Source organism: Schistocerca cancellata, chromosome 3, assembly GCF_023864275.1.
Source record: "Schistocerca cancellata isolate TAMUIC-IGC-003103 chromosome 3, iqSchCanc2.1, whole genome shotgun sequence".
Classification (NCBI taxonomy): Eukaryota; Metazoa; Arthropoda; class Insecta; order Orthoptera; family Acrididae; genus Schistocerca; species Schistocerca cancellata.
The window spans coordinates 594,106,646-594,129,169 of NC_064628.1; the positions used below are offsets into that span (position 1 = coordinate 594,106,646).

General features: G+C 38.8%; 1 protein-coding gene across 1 annotated transcript in view; it reads right to left on the reverse strand.

Annotated features, from left to right (window-relative positions):
- LOC126175467 (DNA mismatch repair protein Msh3-like) overlaps positions 1-22,524 on the reverse strand; it is a 415,279-nt gene that overhangs the window by 34,845 nt on the left and 357,910 nt on the right. Inside the window, exon 18 of the mRNA XM_049922278.1 lies at positions 11,574-11,739. Coding sequence (XP_049778235.1) covers positions 11,574-11,739 — 166 coding nt within the window. The remainder of the gene's footprint in view (positions 1-11,573; positions 11,740-22,524) is intronic.

The following is a 22,524-nucleotide window of genomic DNA, read 5'->3' on the forward strand; positions in this document are numbered from 1 at the left end:
AAGTACAAGCATGACTAACACTAAGCACACACCCCATCTCTCAGACAACCCTCGCACACAAGTGTAACTGATTCCTCTCCATTTGCCGTTCAGTAGGTGTTGCTAAGATTTTTCTTCAGGGGCTTGAAATGTGAAGGTGAGAATGTCCGTTCTGCAGGAGACATTTAACACCATACCTCCTCCAGCTTCTCACTCAAGTACTGGCGTAGTAGGAATCCTGGGGAAGGGGGTTGGGAAGGGTTTTCTGTCTTTGGGGCTATCTTCTTTCACTTCTTCAATCTTACCAACTGTCTCTACTTTTTCCTTTCTTACTTCTCTATTGAGTACCTATCTATCTTTCTCTCCGTCCATATGCATATACTTCTATCACTTAAGTCCTTCTCAATTTCTGTGGTTCATTATAACCTTCAACTTATTTCACATAAGTCGGCCCAAGAATCAGGATACACAAACACATTTAAGCATACACACAACATAACACAAAGATGCAAACAGGGAAAGTACAGAATGAAATGTTATTAGACCCATCAAGTGTTGTAGGGGGAGAGTATGCGCACAGAAAAATATGCACACATTGTTGTTTGCAGTGGCGGTTCTACATCACATATACGCAAGTACTGAAAAATATTTAGATGTATAAGAACAAAAGCTAGGATAATTCTAAATCCAGTACGTATCAGGAGGATATGTGAGTAAGGAAAGGGGACATAAGCTAGAGGAGAAATTATTAAGGAGGGTCAGTCTATTAAATATTCTGATGACATGTAAAATAGTGGGACTCTTAGGACCCAAGTAAGCATAAGAATACTGAATAACGGATGTAGGCATGATGTATGCTGGAAGTGTAGAAGTTGTTGCGTAAAGCAGGACTGTAGGATATGAAGTGAGGTATTAAAGAGTGAGTATGAAGTGTGAAATAGATTTTAATTTTACCAGATAATATTTAATTATGGTGTACATTAAGATGTATATTGGGGCAATGAACTCTGAAGCCTACTCAGGAAGGAGAAGGAGGGCACACCCAGCACTTATTGGTTGAAAAGGGCAGATAGGCAGACCCAAGAGAGGCTGATTTATACTGTATGGAGAGAGGCACCAAGAAGTGGATTGACCTGTAACATAGATTAGGAAGCTAAAAGTTAAAAGTGGTGTACATACCAAAATGGAAGGAGGAAGAGCATTCATAGAGTGAACCCATAGGTAAGGCATAGGTACTGTGCCTAAAAGGGAAAGGGCAGTATCATGGCAAACTGGTAAGTTTGAATTCTCCATTTTACTAGCAGTGTCAGGTTGTGTGTTTAAGAGAGTCTGAGAGAACACTTTTATTTGCCCAGAGTTCCTCCAGACTACGAGAAACTGTAGATAATGATATGGATAAGTACTAAAGAAAGAAAAAGAAAAACAGTAAAGAATGGTAGTGTAAAGAGCAACCATTAAGGGTCAGTGACACCAGAAGTTTACGATTAGAAATGGAGACAGAGTCCTAACGAATTCTAAGTATTAGGAAAACTTATCAGAGTACCCTTAAATATTTGAGTTTGATGTCAACTTAGTGTAAGAGTAGAATGAAGGAAAAGTTAGTTAAAGTTTACTATAAATAAGAACAAAGAGCAGTGTTGCAGTGTATACTGTTAGAATTGTATGTGATATAAGTTAACCTAATGATTTTATAAAATATCGCGTGTTCAATTTAAGGGGGGGAATATGTAGTGCTTCGAGAATTTTGGAGGAAATTCTAGAATCACTCGGCCTTCCACTGTTTTGAACACCCAATATTTTAGATGTGAGTAGGAGAAAAGAATCAGCCAACTGCACATAGTTTATTTGTATGTGCAGGTCAAAAAAGAACAGCCATGAGGAAAAAGATGGACACGGTGACCGAACGGCTGCAGGCAAGTACTTGCTGTACGGTCCACAGAGTTTTGTGTATGTGCAAAGAAGAACAAGAAAAGTTTATGTAGTATTCTGTGTTCTTTAATGTCTGTGATGATTGTAAAAAGACTAGCGGACAGTTGAAAGTAGTTTCCTAAGGACACTCATGTGTTGGACTCCAATGAGAATAGAGACTTTTAAATTTTTTCATGTCTCAGTTATGATTAAAGTGAGACACATGTAAGCTATTTTGAAGAAGTATAAATGATTCTAATGTTTGAAGAATGAGTTAGCTTGCTGAAGTTATTGTTTATGAAGGTTGAAAATATATTTTGATTGAATTGAAAAGTATTCCACGAGTACACAAATTATTTCAAGAATAGAAAAGTAGTTAGTAAATTCCCTTAACCAGCAACATATCTTCAGGGAAGAAGCTGTTGGGAGATCGATGTAGCAGATTAACCAGAGAAGAGGATCTGCTACACATTCGGGCAAGTTAACTGAATTGAGAGATGTGTGAGTCTTGCAGCCCAGCACCACGCTGTCTCTTGATGTCATCCGGAGAACATTAGAGTACTTCCTTCTGCTGATGCCTTTAATTTTCCAGCCCATAACACAGGTCAAGGAATATGCAGTTGAGACCATCACAGAATTGGTGGAGCCTCTGGTTGAGACCATTCTCTCACCTCCAAACCAAAGAACTATTAATTCTGGGTATGATACTGCAAATTATAAGCTCTGTTTGCACCCTGTAAGTGAGCCCAACAGTTTTCGCCATTTTTGCCAGTCACCTGTAAGAACTGAGAATGGCCTCAGAGCACATGTGACAGGCATCATCATAGTGTACATTGGACTCCTTTCCAATCCTGGATGCTAACTTATTAAAGGGCTCCAAAACATGCCTAAAATTGGATCTCCTGATAACTAACAGATCTCTGCTCTGTGTGCCTGCTCAGAGGTTGCTAAAGGAGTGGCCACATGTTCAGTCACAGTGTGAATGTACCAGACCAGACAGCCAATGTCCACATTCAATGTCCGCCTCAAGTGACATGAATGGGTTACAACCTGCCACTCACCCAGTGGTGAGTGTGGTTCTCTCATGACGCGTACGCTGGAAGTTGCCTGCACAGCAAAGCTCACTGACAAAACAAGCGACTGTTTAAGTGTCCCAGTCGACTTGTCAGTTTTCCTGCCACAGCTAAACAACAAGGCAACAGCTTGCAGATGGATTTGCTTGCAGATGGATGACTGTGGCCAAAAGCACCACAGCTGTTTGTAAACTGTGGTCAGATCCTACTTCATCTGCACACACCAAGAATGCTCCCTACCTAACCTGTTACTAAAATTTGAAAAAAAAGAAACAGTAGGTACACAAAAATAAATAAATAAAACTGAACTTTGTTGTCTTTTAGAAATGATTTGTACTACCAGACTCATTAAAAACACAAAATCACTCTACTACAATGACAATGAAGCTGACACTGACACTATTTCACTGCAGGCCAGCAGACTTCACTCAGGTTTCTGCCAGCATGGCTTTGCAACTAGTATCTTCTATGTTTCCAAGACTATTACTAATTAAAGATATTTCACAGAGCTGCTTGTTGCAGTACTATGAGGGCCTTTTTTTGGCCCTTTTTTTTACCTCTGGTATGCTATAAATAAAAGACAAGTTCATAGAAAACAAGTATTTTATTACCAAAAGTTTTGTACACTTATGGTTACTTTTCAGCATTATCACCAAAAAGATTGAGACATTTGACATCTTCAGTTCAGAGAAAAGGCGAAAGTCACTGGGTGCGAGGTCAGGGTGTATGGGGGATGACTGAAAATGTCCCATTGAAATTGTTCCAGAAGCCGTTGGGTTGTGCCAGCAGTGTGTGGATGGCATTGTCGTGGATCAACACAATTCCTGAAGTCAAATGCAAATTTGGTCATTCAAAACAAACAAAGAGGAATGCTGATTGAAGACATGGCTAGGAGAGCAGCACTTTCAAACCAATGAAGATCTCCAAAACAACATCAATGCTCATTTGCAATCACTGGCTGCAACATTTTTTGAAGAGGATATTGCAAAGCTCGTCCACAGGTACGATAAATGTCTCAATCTTTTCGGTGATTATGTTAAAAAATAACCATGAGTGTACAAAACTTTTGGTAACAAAATAATTGTTTTCTATGAACTTGTCTTTTATTTATAGCCTATTGGAGGTTGAAAAAAAGACCCTCATATTTAGGTCTATAGCATGGGACGTGATTGTACTCTTTTCATGTATAGAAATTTATCAAAACAAAAGTAATTGACATATGTCCATCTACAATGTCTGAACATGTACTGCTGAAGGAATAAAGATGAAATAAACTTATATATTAAAATAAAATACCAAGCAGGATACTGTTTTCCATTTCTCAGCATTATGTCCTACCTTGAAATAATATATGCTGCAGGCCCCACAATAAAGAAAAAGTAATGACATTTGGAGGAAATAGAAGGTAAAGATAAAGCTAAATGGAGAAATATTAGAAAATGTGCAAAGGTTTAAATACAAAGGAAACAGTGTAATGTAGCAGAATTGGACAGTACATAATGCACAGATTGATGCCAACTGTTCAGTAATTGCGAAACTCATATAACTTTCTGAATATGTGAAGCATATTCACTTTTGTCCACTTTCAACAATTTTTGAAAATGTTATTCCAATAAAAAAACACAGATTGGGATGTAAAATTACAGCAAAAATGTGCTACGAACAAATGCTTTCACACAATATTGAAATATTTAAGGTTTTTATATGAAGCAATATTTGGAAAAATAAAATGATATATTTATGTGAGTTAGAGAATGTATTTCTGTTAAATTATATTCCACACAAAATTTCATGTAAAAACAAATCTGGAATAATTAATCAGCTGTTCAGAATTGTAAAGCCTTATCTGTAATTTATGAAATGTATTCACTCAAATAATGATGTATATAACTTTGACATTCATAACTGAAAAAGAAGCATGGTGGTAGCCATGCACATCTCAGTGTTGCAGCAGATTTTGTGATGTCAAGACTGCATTGTTCTTAGTTTCGCATAAATTGTTTCATAGTTAGCATATCATAAATTGCCTAAAATTGCAAAGAACTGGACCATAGACAATATCTTTAATGGAAGAGCAATAAAATTAAAAGTTATGCCACCATTTATTTCAGTGACAGATACCAAGGTAAGTATTGGACTGTTTCATTCTGTTTCAGCATAATGACAAGCCCGGCATAAAGATGAAGAACACAGGAGCAGAGAAGGTGTGAGATGATGTCAGCCAATAGTATGCTGACTAGGACCGCACCATGACAAGAGCGGCCTCTATCCAAAGAGAAAATAAGCACCGCTCCTGCCAGCCTCAGTCAGACACTAGTAGACCTGGACTAGAAGAGAGCACTATAAGAGAGGTGAATTGTGATTCATATTACTTGCATGGACATTGTATAAAGCAAAAGACATTGATTATTCACCTGTCACCAATTGCTTGTGACATGACTTGTAAAGCAAAGTTAAGTATTGTCAGTTCAATTACTGTAATAAATTTCATTAATGTGATTTGCTTGTATGTTGTCTAGCTATCCAAGAAAACAGCTTCCTAGGCACCATATAAGAGACGAGTGGGCAAAGCACCAATTGACGATGAGTTATACAATGAACCCAGTGCCTGGCGGCCATGGAATTTTGTTTTGTGTTTGCTAAAAATTTAATCTTTTCTTTTCTGTACTTTACAGGTGTGTTTACTTTCTTTAACAGACTCTTTTCGTATTTGCTACAAACTGTTTTCAGGTGGATGTTGCAGAAATTGTCTTTGTTTTTGTACTTATTTTCCATACTTGCCTTGTTGGTCTCTTGTATTTGTCACTTCCAAAATGCCCACCCCACATATTCTGCCCCTGCTCAGGCACCACAGCTGTAAGCGTTAGATGCAAAACAGCTAATGCAGATGTTTCAGTTCTAGGCGCAGGGTGGAGACCCTGCTAAACACAGTACAGCACTTACTAGCCATTGCTGCACCACCTACAACAACACCTACTGCTATACCGCCTTCTGGACAGTTTCACGAACAAGAAGAGGAATGGCTCGAGTGGTTGCACCAGATCAAGGCACACATACTAACTCACAACGTACCAGGTACTGTGAAACTTCTATATGTATTATCAATGGTATGAAGTGCAGTGCTCCATTTAACTAAGAAGTTATTTTCTAATGGCACTCTGGGTGAACTTACTAACGAACAGGTGGTACAGTTGCTAAATAACTGTTATGACCAGCAAGTAAATGTGTAACAGCTAGGTATAAACTTTTTTATTGTAAAAAATGGACAGAACAAACTTATCATGAGTGGGTAACAGATTTGCAGGGTATGATGAGGAAATGCAAATTCAAATGTTCTTGCGTTGCTTTATATTCAGATGTTATGTTTTGTGATGTGATCGTGTACAATGTACCTGATATCGAACTCAGAGAACAGATTTTGAAACAGTCCGATCCATCATTTACGCAGGTAGTGCAAATCCTACAACAGCACGATTCAGGTGCCCTGTCAGCCGATAAATTTGGGGGGCCAGCTATTTACTGGGTTGCATCCCTTGTTTGTGATTGGCCCATTCAGTGGCAGCTTGTGCCAGCCATGCCAAGTAAACAACACTTCATGCCGCATAAGCGGTTCACTAAACAGGCGGCTACACAGGCAAACAGAATTAAGTCTTACCCTCGGTGTTATTCATGGCACAAACACCAAGACTGCCCCTCCTGACAAGCTCAGTGTTATGCTCGTGATAGAAAAGGACATGTACAATCCGTATGTTTGAAATGGAACAACAATAAGAATTCGGTCCATTCACAAAAATCTAGTCACAAGGCCCATGTCATTAATGCAGTATATTCAAAGTCTGCAACAGGCATTTGCAAACCTAGCAAGCACTCAGTTTCTCCAGTGATATGCCAGTCAAACAAATTTTTTGTTCATTTACTTCTTTGTGGGAAACCTGTGAAATTTCAGTTGGACATGGGTGCCTCTTTCACATTGCTAAATCATCACACATATGAACTATTAGGCTCCCCACACCTGTCTAAAACTAGCACGCGACTGACAGCTTACAATGGACAAGATATTCCTATTCTCGGAAAATGTACTTTGCCTGCCATGTATCAGTCACATATGTGAACAGTGACTTTTAGGGTGCTGGAATCATGTGAGTGTGAGAACATATTTGGTCTTGATTCTTTCGATTTGTTTGACTTTTAACATTCAGGACAATGTGTTGTCAGTGTCTGCATTCCAGACAAAAAACAGTGTAGCTAGCTTGCTAAAAGAATTCCTGGAACTCTTTTCTGGAGGTTTAGGCAAGGCTAACAATTTTGTTGCACACACTACTCTGAAAGACAAAGCTCAACCAAAATGTTGCCTGGCCAGAAACTGTTCCCATTGCATTATGGGGCAAAGTTGCGGCTGAACTTCAAGAATTGCAAGATAGTGAAGTTACTGCACCCATATCAGCTAGTCAATGGGCAAGTCCACTGGTTTTGGCCCCCAAAGCTTCAGGTCGCATTTGCCTCTGTGTTGACTCCAAGTCTATAGTCAATCCACAAACTGTGATTGATACTTATCCATTGTCACACCCAGAGGACCTCATGGACAAATTAGGTGCCGGACGCTACTTTTCAAAAGTTGATTTGCACAATGCATATCTTCAAATACTGCTTGATGAAGAATCTCAAAAAGTGTGTGTAGTGAGTACTCATTTGGGTTTGTTTTAAATATTTGCATTTGCCTTTTGGCAATGCTTCTGCACCCGTCATTTTCCAATGTTATTTGGAACAGCCGAATGCACAAGTGCCAAACTGTTCAAACTATTTGGACGATACTGTCATAGCAGGTCGTACACCTGAAGAACATATTGCGAATTTGTGTGCTTTGTTTTGTTTGTTGTCTGATGCAGGACTAAAGCGTAGACTGGACAAGCATGATTTTTTAAAACCTGAATTGCAGTAACTTGGGCATGTCATAAACAATCAACGTGTACATCCTCTTCAGTCACATTTGTTAGCCATACGAGATTTGACAGTTCCTTGCAATGTCACAAAATTGCATTCAGCTTTAGGGTAAATGAACTACTATATTCAGTCCATACCAAATGCTGCACAAATCATGGCTCCATCACATTGCAGACTGTGCCCTTTGCTTGGACAGATGAGTGCCAAGTATCTTTTCACAAACTTAAAGATGCATTGCTCAGTGATCAATGCTTAGTTCACTTTGATCCTGACAAACAAGTTGTACTGCAAGTTGACACTTCCTCTTACTGAATCAGTGCAGTGCTTTCACACAGAATTGGTAATAAAGACAGGCCTATTACTTTGGCATCAAAAGTGTTGTCCAAAGCTCAGTGTAACTATTGACAAACTGAGAAAGAGGCTTTGGCTACTGAGAATGGTGTCACCAAATCCCACCACTACTTTTATGGCAGAAAATTCTACTTAATAACAGATCACAAGCCTTTGCAATCCTTGTTTCATCCAACAAAACTGGTTCCCTTATGAACTGCCCAAAAGTTGCAAAGATGGGCTTTGTTGTTGTCTAAATACCAGTATGAGATTGTGCATCGTCCGACAGCTCAACATGGTAAGTGGACGCACTCTCACGTCTTCTGATTGGCCCTGATACTGGCTTTGACGCTCCTGCTGCATCTTGGTGTCACATCAATCCTCAGGATTCTGAACTGCTTCAATCTTTTCTTCCGAACTATAAGAAAATTGCACAAGCCACAGAAGCTGATTCAGATTTGAACATTTTGCTAACATACATTCGCACATCTTGGCTTCATTCCTTGCATAGCATAAAGAACTCTGTAATGTGCTGATACTTTGCCCATTGGCATAGCTTCGCTGTACAGAAAGATGCGATTCTTGTTCAAAATGACAGTGAAGAGTCACGTGTGTTGATCCCTAAAGCTTTGAAAAAAGAAGTGTTGCAGTTACTTCACCAAGGGCACTGGGGGATTGTTCGTATGAAATAGATAGTGTGTCGACACTGTACTTGGCAGGGTATGGACACCCAAATAGAACAGAACACAGTGTCATACATGTGTGGAAAATCAGTCTGCTCCACCACAAAAGTTCTCTGCTTGGTCTAAGTTGCAATCACCATGACAACATGTGCACATAGACTTGGCGGGACCTTTTTGGAACTCTAGTTGGTTGATTATGGTTGATTTGTATAGCAAGTTTCCTTTTGCTGTGAAAATGAACTCGGCAACATCACATAGCAGAATTCAGGTGTTTTACTCTATTTTTTGCATTGAAGGTTTATCTGAAGTCATAGTGTCAGACAATGGCCCTCAGTTCAGGTCAAATGAATTTGAAATATTCTGTGAACACAATGGCATACAGCATATAACAAGTGCACGTTCCACCCATAGTCAAATGGTGAAGTGGAATGTTTTGTCAGAACCTTCGAGCAGCAGGTGGTCAAACTTTGCTCCGCACACACCAGGGATCAAGTATTGTAACTGTTTCTCTCCTCCTATCATTTGCACCCACAAGATGGACCATTGCTGGCGGATTTACTTCACAGCCGCCGCGATTGGACACTTCTTCACATACTCCATATTCCTCAGCATCCGGCACCGAAGGAAGGCCGCAAGTATTGTTTCATGCCACATGCTATTGTCTTTTACAGGGCTTTTAGCAGCAGCAGATGGTGGGTGCGAGATGAGATCGTCCAATTTGGCACTTGCATGTATCTTATTTCAGGTCCAGATGGCTTGCAGCACTGACATCAAAATCAACTTCACCTCAGTCATGTGCATGATGATCTTTCAGTGTCTCTTCCCCCAGATTCATGGATCCCGATGACAGCGCAGTCACAGCAGCCACCAGAGGGTGTCATCACGACACCGAGAGACAATTCTGAGACGGAGCCTTCGCCTCCTCCACCTCCTCTCATCCTATCGATGGAGTTGGACCCACCCACACTGCAGCAGTCGCTGCCTTCTTCAGCTGGCTCATGGCATCAGGAGGAGCACGCGTACTCTTCTGGTCATTTCTTGAGAGATGATTCTGCCAGAGTGAAGGCCGAATGATGGGGTATGACCAGAAGCTTGATGTCCCCTGCAGCCACAGCTTCTGGTCCAGCAATGTGTTCACACTCCTGCCTCTCCCAATGAAAGTCTGTCTGTCACTTTGGAGGGGGGGGGGGGGGGGGGTGAATGTTCAGATTAATGACAGGCACCAGCATGAAGATGAAGAACACATGAGCAGAGAAGGTTGTGAGATGACGTCAGCCAGTAGTACGCTGACTAGCATGGCACCACAACAGGAGCGGCCTCTATCCGAAGAGAATACAAGCACTATTCCTGCCAGCCTCAGCCAGACACTAGTAGACCCAGACTAGAAGAGAGCACCACAAGGGCCACGACTTGTGATTCATAGCCATTACTTGCATGGACATTGTATATAGCGAAAGATATTGATTATTTGCATGTCCCCAATTGCTTGTAACATGACTTGTAAATCAAAGTTAAGTATTGTCAATTCAATTACTGTCATAAACTTCATTAATATGATTTGCCTGTATGTTGTCTAGCTACCCACGAAAACAGCTTCCTAGGCACCCTACAAGAGACGAGTGGGCAGGAACCACACATTCAACCCGGGAACATTTCAACAGGATAGAAAGTGAATGGAGGGGCAGCACAGAAATTAACATCAGCATAGCAATGACAAAAGGAGAGTTTTCTGCAGCAATGTGCACAAATATTTGAGAGAAAATCTAATAAAATGTTTCGTATAGAATGTACTCCTGTGTGGCATTTAAAAGTGGATGACAAGGAAGAAAGATAGAGCAAGAGTGGAGACTTTTGAGATGTGGACTTGGCAAAGTTTGGAAAGAATACTTTTATAGATAGAAAGAAAAATGAAGAGGCACTTAAAAGAACAAAATACAATTACTGAATGTAATAAACAGCAGGAAAAGAAAATGGATTGGACTTACATTAAGAAAGAACAGCTTTTAAAAACAGTCTTGGAGGGGTATGTGGGAGTGAAGAGGAGGCAAGAGAGAGAGAAATTTCAGAACCTATTACATTAAGTAACATTAAAAAAGGAAGCTATGGATCATGGGAAATGTAGACATAAAGGACTTGCTTGTGTAGCAGAAAAATAATGGTTCAAATGGCTCTGAGCACTATGGGACTTAACATCTATGGTCATCAGTCCCCTAGAACTTAGAACTACTTAAACCTAACTAACCTAAGGACAGCACACAACACCCAAACATCACGAGGCAGAGAAAATCCCTGACCCCCGCCGGGAATCGAACCCAGGAACCTGGGCGTGGGAAGCGAGAACGCTACCGCACGACCACAAGATGCAGGCAGCAGAAAAATAATGTTCAATGGAATTAATGTAGTGCAACATATACACAAAAATATGCATTATGAACTCTAAAAGTCATTATTTACTTTTTTAAAAAGAACTGTAACAAATAAGAGGGTAAAAACTTATAAAAAAATATTCCCAACAGAGAATAACTACCACGTTCTAAAGTAAAATTGGCCCATTCACCAATTATAGCATCATCTCTGGTACAGGACAATTTTTTTCCTGTTAATTCACATTTGTTTACATTAGTCACCAATGTGCATGAGAAATATACTAAATGATTACCTTTTGATGATTCTTTGAGCTCTTACTCTCTCAGCAAAATCTTTTGCTACTTTTATTATGGGTCCTGGAATACCAGCCATGCGGGCAACATTTAAGCCATAGCTGCTGCTTGCTCCTCCTTTCATAACAGTGTACAGGAATATTAACTTTCCTTCAGCTTCTTCATCTTCAAAGATAAAAAATAACATTTTATAATTAGGAAAACTTGAACAATAATAGTAAAACAGTTTAAAAATCAACTATCTGTAAAAAGTTATCTCTGTTCAAAAAAGTAAAGCTAAATTCATTTCCTCTGCTGTCTCAGCTTGGCAAGCTATATGAGTGGGTGTGAGCAGTCACGGAACATAGCACGAGGCAAAATGCTATGCATGGTGTTGAAAACTGTCTCATCACTGACATTTACTTTTCCCTCAGTCCCCTCAATTGCAATACACTGTTCTTCAAGCACCAGGGCCTCCACTTCTGTTGTGTTGCCCAGTTCTTCAGAAGGAGATGGTCTACCACTTTGTTCTTCACCATTCATATGTCTCGACCACACTGGAAGCATTTAAAGGGGGGTGGTGGGGGGTGGGGGGGGGGGGGGGGGGGGTTAGGATGTCAAACGGGCCAACTTGGAGCAGGAGAGGCACCTCAGGACATTTTAATTTCCAGTGTCTATATTTTTACAAATAAATTCATAAAACTTTGTTAGCATCACCAGGAAGGATTCAGGATTCACACCCATTGCAGTGGTAGTTCGAAAACATAGCAAAATAAATTATTTTAAGTGTGAAATTTCATCATTTTTTCACTTACTAATGGCTGCATTTGTTGCTATAGGTACACGTTTCTTCATAAGTTAGAGAGATTCTTTGATGAATTTTGCACAGCATACATACCATACTCACAGGTGCATGAAACTCTAGAATTTATTTAATTTATGAAAAAGCGAATGAACTGTTATATTTTAAACTTCATGTTTAGAATTTTATAGTTAATTACCTCAATTTTTACTACAGTTTTTAATATATTTGGAAAAGTCTAGAGTTTCATACACCTTTAAGTATGGTTTGTATGCTGTGCAAAATTCATCGAAGAATCTCTCTTACTTATGAAGAAAAATGTACCTATAGCAACAAATGCTGCCATTAGTAAGTGAAAAAAATTATGAAATTTCACACATAAAAAAAATTACTTCATTATGTTTTAGAACTTCCACTACTATAAGTGGGAATTCTGAATCCTTCCTGGTCATGCTGACAAAGTTATATGAATTTATTTTTAAAAGTATAGACACTGGAAACTGAAATGCCCTGTGGTGCATCTCCTGCTCCAAGTCGGCCTGTTTGACATCCTAACCCCCCCTTAACCATCTAACCATTGGATCATATGATGGCGCACTGTTGTCGTACACTTCCACAAACTCGATATAGATTTTCCAGCTTTGTTACCCTTCAAATGCAGGAAGTGAATAACTGTACACTACTCCACTCTGCCAGTGGGCTGCACCATTTTGTGCTGCTTCCTCCAACAGTAATACTGTGCAAGGATTTCAGTGTGTGTCAGGTCCGCAGACAGCGAACAAAAACTTAATTACATAACTTTATTTTTATGTAATTTGATTATCTCTCACAACCAAGCTTTACACTGAATAAAAAAATAAGCTCATAATGGTATAACAGCACTAAACATGTATGAGTAAAAGTAAGGAAGACAGTACTGTAATTTGCTTACAGTAACATTCTCAAAAATATATTTTGTCTTTTTGTCTCTGTACTACACAAGACAGTGACTATCAATAATGGTAGTAATAAATCACATAAGCTAATTAGCTTATAGGCTTTATTACTTAGTCAGCCCACAGCACAACTGTGTAAAGAGTCTTTTCTTTAATTACATTAAAAGCAATAATTACAAAGCAATATAATATTTAATTAGTAATGTGTATTTGCTTTAGTTTTTATCATCTGATTAATATCCAATGTTGTACTTTGTGATAGTGCTGTTACAGTGGCTTTTATGGCTTGTCTCTGAGTAAAATCTTTGTAAAACAAAGATCATGTGACTTACCAAAGGAAAGCGCTGGCAGGTTGGTGGACACACAAACAACCACAAACATACACACAAAATTCAAGCTTTCGTAACAAACGGTTGCTTCGTCAGGAAAGAGGGAAGGAGAGGGAAAGACGAAAGGATGTGGGTTTTAAGGGAGAGGGTAAGGAGTCATTCCAATCCCAGGAGCGGAAAGACTTACCTTAGGGGGAAAAAAGGACAGGTATACACTCGCGCACACACACACATATCCATCTGCACATACACAGTCACAAGCAGACATTGGAATGACTCCTTACCCTCTCCCTTAAAACCCACATCCTTTCGTCTTTCCCTCTCCTTCCCTCTTTCCTGATGAAGCAACCATTGGTTGTGAAAGCTTGAATTTTGTGTGTATGTTTGTGTGTCTATCAACCTGCCAGCGCTTTCATTTGGTAAGTCACATCATCTTTGTTTTTAGATATATTTTTCCCACGTGGAATGTTTCCCTCTGCATATATATAAATATAATAGAGGGAAACATTCCACATGGGAAAAATATATCTAAAAACAAAGATGATGAGACTTACCAAACAAAAGCACTGGCAGGTCGATAGACACACAAACATACACACAAAATTCAAGCTTTCGCAACAAACGGTTGCTTCGTCAGGAAAGAGGGAAGGAGAGGGAAAGACGAAAGGATGTGGGTTTTAAGGGAGAGGGTAAGGAGTCATTCCAATCCCGGGAGCAGAAAGACTTACCTTAGGGGGAAAAAAGGACCTTAGCCAGCTTCATCCTGACCCACAACTTCTTCACTTTCGAAGGCCAGACATACCAACAATTAAAGGGAACAGCCATGGGTACCAGGATGGCCCCCTCGTACGCCAACCTATTCATGGGTCGTTTAGAGGAAGCCTTCTTGGTTACCCAGGCCTGCCAACCCAAAGTTTGGTACAGATTTATTGATGACATTTTCATGATCTGGACTCACAGTGAAGAAGAACTCCAGAATTTCCTCTCCAACCTCAACTCCTTTGGTTCCATCAGATTCACCTGGTCCTACTCTAAATCCCATGCCACTTTCCTTGACGTTGACCTCCCCCTGTCCAATGGCCAGCTTCACACGTCCGTCCACATCAAACCCACCAACAAGCAACAGTACCTCCATTATGACAGCTGCCACCCATTCCACATCAAACGGTCCCTTCCCTACAGTCTAGGTCTTCGTGGCAAACGAATCTGCTCCAGTCCGGAATCCTTGAACCATTACACCAACAACCTGAAAACAGCTTTCGCATCCCGTAACTACCCTCCCGACCTGGTACAGAAGCAAATAACCAGAGCCACTTCCTCATCTCCTCAAACCCGGAACCTTCCACAGAAAAACCCCAAAAGTGCCCCACTTGTGACAGGATACTTTCCGGGACTGGATCAGATTCTGAATGTGGCTCTCCAGCAGGGATACGACTTCCTCAAATCCTGCCCTGAAATGAGATCCAACCACAACATGGGGTTCATGCACGATGGAGCTCCTGCACATTTCAGTCGAAGTGTTTGTACGCTTCTCAACAACAGATTCGGTGACCGATGGATTGGTAGAGGCGGATCAATTCCATGGCCTCCACGCTCTCCTGACCTCAACCCTCTTGATTTTCACTTATGGGGGCATTTGAAAGCTTTTGTCTACGCAACCCCAGTACCAAATGTAGAGACTCTTCGTGCTCGTATTGTGGATGGCTGTGATACAGTACACCACTCTTCGGGGCTGCATCAGCGCATCAGGGATTCCATGCGACAGAGGGTGGATGCATGTATCCTCGCTAACGGTGGACATTTTGAACATTTCCTGTCACAAAGTGTTGGAAGTCACGCTGGTATGTTCTGTTGCTGTGTGTTTCCATGATTAATGTGATTTGAAGAGAAGTAATAAAATGAGGTGTAACATGGAAAGTAAGCGTTTCCGGACACATGTCCACATAACATATTTTCTTTCTTTGTGTGTGTGAGGAATGTTTCCTGAAAGTTTGGCCGTACCTTTTTGTAACACCCTGTATATAAACTTGGGAAGTCTAAAAGCATTAAAAATGTTGAAATGGAGAGATTTGTTTTAGTTATGTAAAGGAGAGAAAGAATGCTAAAATGCAAAGGAAACAAATATTGTTAATGAAACATTCATGAATTTTGCTCCTTACTGCTCTTGAATTAGTTTTTAAAATTGAATCCCCTTGCTTGTCCAAATGTTCTTTTTAAATTATGTAGCTTCTGCAAGGTAGAAAGAAATTTAACAAGGAGGCTAGTCCCAGTTACTATGCTGCCACTGATCAGGGCTCTCTGATGACACTAGGGAGACAACAGTGCTGTGGACTTCAGTTCTCCATTGTGCTTTGTGTGACCCTAATGTCATTTGTAGACTATTTCTTGTACTGATCACAAACAATAGTACTTTTTAGCTCTGGTATATTTTAAATGACTACTGTTTACTAAGTGGTGATGCTAAAAGCACCATATATCAACAGTATTAAAATAGGGTAAGGTTACTCTAATTAGCAGAATGTTGCAGAGCTGGCTTTATAGTCCCTTATATTTACAATAATTATCAAATAAACATGAATACCATTTTCATTATGGTAATGTTTCATAGCAAATATGTTATGCAAGTTAATAACATTGATATTACCTTACAGGATATTAGTACTGAATTTTTAACCTGTTGATGCTGAAAGCAACAAAGTCCAGAGATTGTTTTTTCTTACTGCATTCTTTTTAATAGTTCCCATTTTGCTTTCCTATTTAAAAGTCTAAACCTGAGCTTGTCCTCATGTATAAGAAAATGACTAGTTTGTTATTTTCAGCAAATTGTGAATGAGTCATGTATGTCAGTATTTCATCGCATTTTTACAATTTGGAATCCTCCCTTCATCAAAAGTTGTAAAAATATGCTTGGATTAGGTGTAGTCAGCCATTCAGGTGTTGAAAATGTGAGATCTCCTTTAGAAATCACAGTAATCCAGTCATGATCCTCAATTTCTTTTGCAACAGACTGACACTTTCCTGTTTGATCTCACTATGAAATGTTAATGTCCTTGCATTTGAAGGCAATGTTACCTGACAGGTACTTCAGTGTACTAAGTGACACATCTTCAGTGGGACATACTGAACTGTTGAAGTCAATATGTTCACGTCATTTCTATCTTTGGCCTAATTATTATTATAATACAAATTGATGGTTAAACAGGTGCGCAGTGTGACGCACATCTGATGATAAAAAATTTTATGGTCTGTATTGGTCTCTTCTGCAAAGGTTACTGTTACTAAGAGCACTTCTGCAAAAAGTAAACAATTATGAGGAGACAGAAGTATCCCTTCTCCTGCTGTTCAATGCTCCAAATAAGGTTAAAGTGACTTGAGGGTAGTCTGAGGATTTAAAAGAGGTAAAAAACTCAATTAGAACTAGAACACAACTGTTTAAAACCTTGAGTCAGTAACTTATCTTACCTTCAATAAAATTAATAAATAAAGTATTGGGACATGGGATGTTAGAAGTTTGAACATATGGAAAGGGAAAAGGATATATCAATCTAGATATAGTGGTTGTCAGTGATGTGAAATGGAAAGAAGACAAGGATTTCTGGTCAAATGAGTATAGGATAATATCAGCAGCAACAGCAACTGATAAAATGGGTGTAGGATTCATTATAAATACGGAGGTAGGGAAGAGAGTGAGTTACTGTGACAGTTCAGTGATAGGGTTGTTCTCATCAGAATTATTGATAGCAAACCAACATCAACAATAGTTCAGATATAGATGTCAATGTCACAAGCAGAAGATGAAGAGAGAAAGAAAGTATAATAGGACACTGAATGGGTACTTCAGTACATAAAGGAAAATGAATATATTGTAGTCACAAGGGATTGGAATGCAGAAGAAAGGGTTAGTGGAAAATATGGGCTTGGTAGTAGGAATGAGAGAGGAGAAAGACAAATTGAGTTCTGCAATACATTTCAGTTAGTAATAGTGAATACTGTGTTCAAGAATCACAAGAGGAAGAGATATACTAGGAAAAGGCCAGAACATAGGGGAAGATTTCAGTCAGATCACATCATGATCAGGCAGAGCTTATGAAATAAGATATTGTTTTGTATGGCATACCCTGGAGCAAATACAGACACAGATCGCAACTTAGTAATTATAAAGAGTAGGCTGAAATTTAAGAGAATATGCAGGAAGAATTAGTAAGTAAAGAACTGGATATGGGAAGTTCTCTGGGGGCTATGGATATTGTGATAATTAATGGCTCAATAGGCAGCTCAGTTGAAGAGGAATGGAGATCTCTAAAAATGGCAATCACATAAGTTCAAAAGAAAAAGGTACAAGGAAGGTACCTGTGAGGAAACCTTTGGTAACAAAAGACACACTTCAGTTGATCAACAAAAGAAGGAAGTACTAAAATGGTTTGGGATATTCAGGAAACAGAAATACAAGTCATTTACGAATGAAATAAACAGGAAGTGCAGGAAAGAGAAAGCAAAATGGCTACAAGAAAAATGTGAAGAAACTGAAAACAAAATGATTGTCAGAGGGACTGACTTAGCATAAAGAAAGGTCAAAACAACCTTTAGTGAAATTAAAAGCAAGGACAGTAACATAACAAGTGTGAAGGGAACACCACTGTTAAATGCAAAGAAGAGACCAGATAGATGGAAGAAGTACACTGAATAAGGTCTCTAAGAGGGGGAAGTCTTGCCTGATGACGTGATAGAAGAAGAAAGAGGAATTGATATGGAGGAGATAGGGGATCCAGTATTCGAATGAGAATTTAAAAGAGCTTTGGAAGACTTAAGATTAAATAAACAGTAGGGATAGATAACATTCCATCAGAATTTTTACAATCAGTGGGGGATGAGGCAACAAATTGACTATTCATGTTGGTGTGTAGAATGTATGAGACTGGGAATATAGCATCAGACTTTCAGAAAAATATCATCCACAGAATTCCAAAGATTTCAAGAGCCAACAAATGTGAGAACTATCACACAATCAGTTTAACAGCTCATGCGTCCAAGTTGCTGACAGGAATAATGTACAGAAGAATGGAAAAGAAAATTGAGTATGTGTTAGATGATGATCAGTTTGGCTTTAGGAAAGGTAGAGGCATCAAAAAGGAAGGTATTTCTGGAATTGTAGCTGATAATGAAAGAAAGTCTGAAAAAGAATCATGACATGTTCAGAGGATTGTTTGACTTGGAAAAAGTGTTCAACCATATAAAATGTAAAATGAGGCAAGATGTTGAAGATTCTGAGAAAAATAGGATTATGTTATAGGGAAGGATGGTTAATATACAGTGTGCAGAAGAACCAAGAAAGGACAGTAAGATTGGAAGACCATGAATAAAGTGCTCAGATTAAAAAGGGTATGAGATGGGGTTTTATATTTCACCTCTACTGTGTAGTCTACACAGCAAAGAAGCAATGGCAGAAACAAAAGAACAGTTCAAGAGTGGGGTTAAAGTTCAAGGTGAAAGTATATCAGATTAGATTAGATTAGATTAATACTTGTTCCATAGATCATGAATACGACACTTCGTAATGATGTGGAACGTGTCAGGTTAATAAAAGATGTCTGTACAACATATTACATTACACAAAATATTGCATGACACTAATGTTTAAGTTGGTTTTTTTCCCCCTCCCTTAATTTATGTCTAAAAATTCAGCCAATGAGTAGAAGGAGTTGTCATCTAGAAATTCTTTTAATTTATTTTTAAATGTTGGTTGGCTATCTGTCAGGCTTTTGATGCTGTTTGGTAGGTGACCAAAGACTTCTGTGGCAGCATAATTTACCCCTTTCTGTGCCAAAGTCAGATTTAACCCTGCATAGTGAAGATCATCCTTTCTCCTGGTGTTATAGCTATGCACACTGCTATTACTTTTGAACTGGATTATTAACAACAAATTTCACAAGTGAATATATATACTGTGAGGTTACTGTGAGGATCCCGAGATCCTTAAATAGATGTCTACAGGATGACCGTGGGTGAACTCCAGCAATTATTCTGATTACACGTTTTTGAGCAATGAATACTTTTCTACTCAATGATGAATTACCCCAGAATATGATGCCATATGAAAGCAGTGAATGAAAGTAGGCATAGTAAGCTAATTTACTGAGATTCTTATCACCAAAATCTGCAATAACCCTAATAGAATACGTAGCTGAACTCAGACTTTTCAGCAGACCATCAATGTGTTGCTTCCAGTTTAACCTCTCATCAATGGACACACCTAAAAAATTTGAAAATTCTACCTTAGCTACAGACTTCTGTTCAAAGTCTATATTTATTGCTGGAGTTGTGGCATTTACTGTACGGAACTGTATATACTGTGTTTTATCAAAATTTAAAGAGAGTCCGTTTGCTGAGAACCACTTAATAATTTTGTGAAAAACATCATTTACAATTACATCACTTAGTTCTTGGTTATAAGATTTGCTGATCACATAGCTAACCTCAGCGAAAGTGAAGAATTCCAGGATCTGTTGTATGGAATGAATAGTCAAATGAGTACAGAATATGGATTGAGAGCTAATCAGGGAAAGATGAAAGTAATAGGAGTGGCAGAAAGGAGAACAGTGAGAGGCTTAACATCAGAACTGGTGATGATGAAGTTAAGGAATTCTGCTACCTAGGCAGCAAAATAACCCATGACAGAGAGCAAGGTGGACATAAAAAGTAGACTAGCACAGGCAAAAAGGCATTCCTGGCCAAGATAAATCTACTAATATCACATACAGGCCTCAATTTGAGGGAGAAATTTCTGTGAACGTACGTTTGGAGCACAGCACTGTATGGTAGTGAAACATGGACTATGGGAAAACCAGAACAGAATCAGAGTATCTGAGATGTAATGCTACAGAAGAATGTTGAAAATTATGTGGAGTGAAAAGGTAAGGGATGAAGAGGTTCTTCACAGAATCGTTGAGGAAAGAAATACATGGAAAACACTGACTAGAAAAAGGGGCAGGATGATAGGACATTTTTTAAGACCTCAGGGAATAACATTAGATTGGTTCCTGTCGAGGCTATTGATAGGGGGGATTTCACAAGGCATGGCCTACACTTCAATAGGAAAGGGAAGGGTAAACTGGCAGGGTTGTTAGTGAAATCCATAAGGGGGAACACTAGTACTCATGGACGTACCTCTATTTTTAGACTAATATAGTGTCCAATGAGAAGTTCAGGCAAGCAGGTGCTAAAGAGGTCAAAAACTCACAAGATTTTCACAACAGTAAAGTAAATAATAATGTTACCATATTTAACCAAAATATTGGTGGATTAAAGAAAAAAGTAGATTCTCACAAAAGTAAAGAAAAAATTATGTTACCATTTTTCACCAAAATATTCAAGGATTGAAGAATAAAGTAGATGAGCTCCTTGTTTGTTTAGATGACATTGAATCTGATAATATAATAGATATACTATGCCTGTCTGAGCATCACATTGTGTCTGATATGGAAAAGGTAAATGTCAGTGGATATAAACTAGCTGCACATATGAGTAGAGAGAATAAGGTGAGAGGAAGGGTTGCCATCTATGTCAAAAGTTATCACTGTGTAAAAAGTTTTGTCTAGAGCAACATATAGAAGCATGTGACTGTCAACTTAAACTGAAGGAGGGCTCTTTCATAATTGTAACAGTATATAGGTCCCCTTCAGGAAACTTTCATTTATTCCTGGAAAATTTGGATGCCTTGTTATGCTATCTGTCAGATAGGGGAAAGCAAATTATTATTTGTGGGGATTTCAGTGTTGATTCACTGAAAGAGTGTAATAGGAAGAATGACCTGTAAGTCTTGCTCAGTTCTTTCAATTTTACATCTGTCATTGATTTTCCTACTTGCGTAGTAAAGAACAGCAGCACATTGATAGATAAAACTCCTATAGACCAAGATAAGTTTAAAAACAGAAATTCTTGTCCTGTTGAGAATGGCCTTCCTGATCATGGTGCTCAGCTAGTTACAGTACATGACATAGCTCCATTCAGTAATTCAAAACTACCCTCCAAAGTTGTGCATTTAATTAATGACTCAACAATTAAAAATTTCAGGGAAAATATTCAGCAGTTAGACTGGGATGAGGTGTACAAGGAACCTGATACTAATTTAAAATATAACTTATTTCATGATACACTTGTAAGAGAATTTGAAAACTGTTTCCCCAAGAAAGTAGTTAAATCTAATTGTAAGAAACCATGCAAAAAACCTTGGCTTGCTAAAGGAATAAAAATATCTTGTAACCACAAAAGAGAACTGTATCTAACAACAAGAAAGAGTAATGACCCAGAAACAGCCAAATATTATAAAAACTACTGTGCTACATTAAGAAAGGTTATTAAAAAGTCCAGAAGCACGTGCATCATGTCTGAGATTAATACCTCTGATAACAAAAGCAAAACAATTTGGAATATTATTACAAGGGAGACAGGGCAACCAAGAGTACTGGATGATGGCATTACCATCAAAGTGAATGGAAACTTGACAAATAACAAGCCAGAAGTTGAAAACATTCTGAATAATCATTTTTTAAATGTTGTAGAGAAAATAGCATCTAAATGTTCATTAGAAGAAGCAAGGCAGTTAATGGAAGAGGCCTTACCCACATAATTTGATACAACTGAAATTCCACCCACTTCTCCTTCTGAAATTAGGAAGATAATAAACTCTTTCAATAATAAAAGCTCACATGGAATTATGACATTTTCAACAGGATAATAAAAGCTTGCTCCCAATAGATAAGTGGGATTCTTAGCCACATACGTAATAGCTCTCTGAAGCAGGGTATTTTCCCAGGTAGATTCAAGTATGTCATTGTTAAACCACTGCATAAAAGAGGGGATACATCTGATGTCAATAATTACCACCCAATCTCTCTTCTGACTGCCT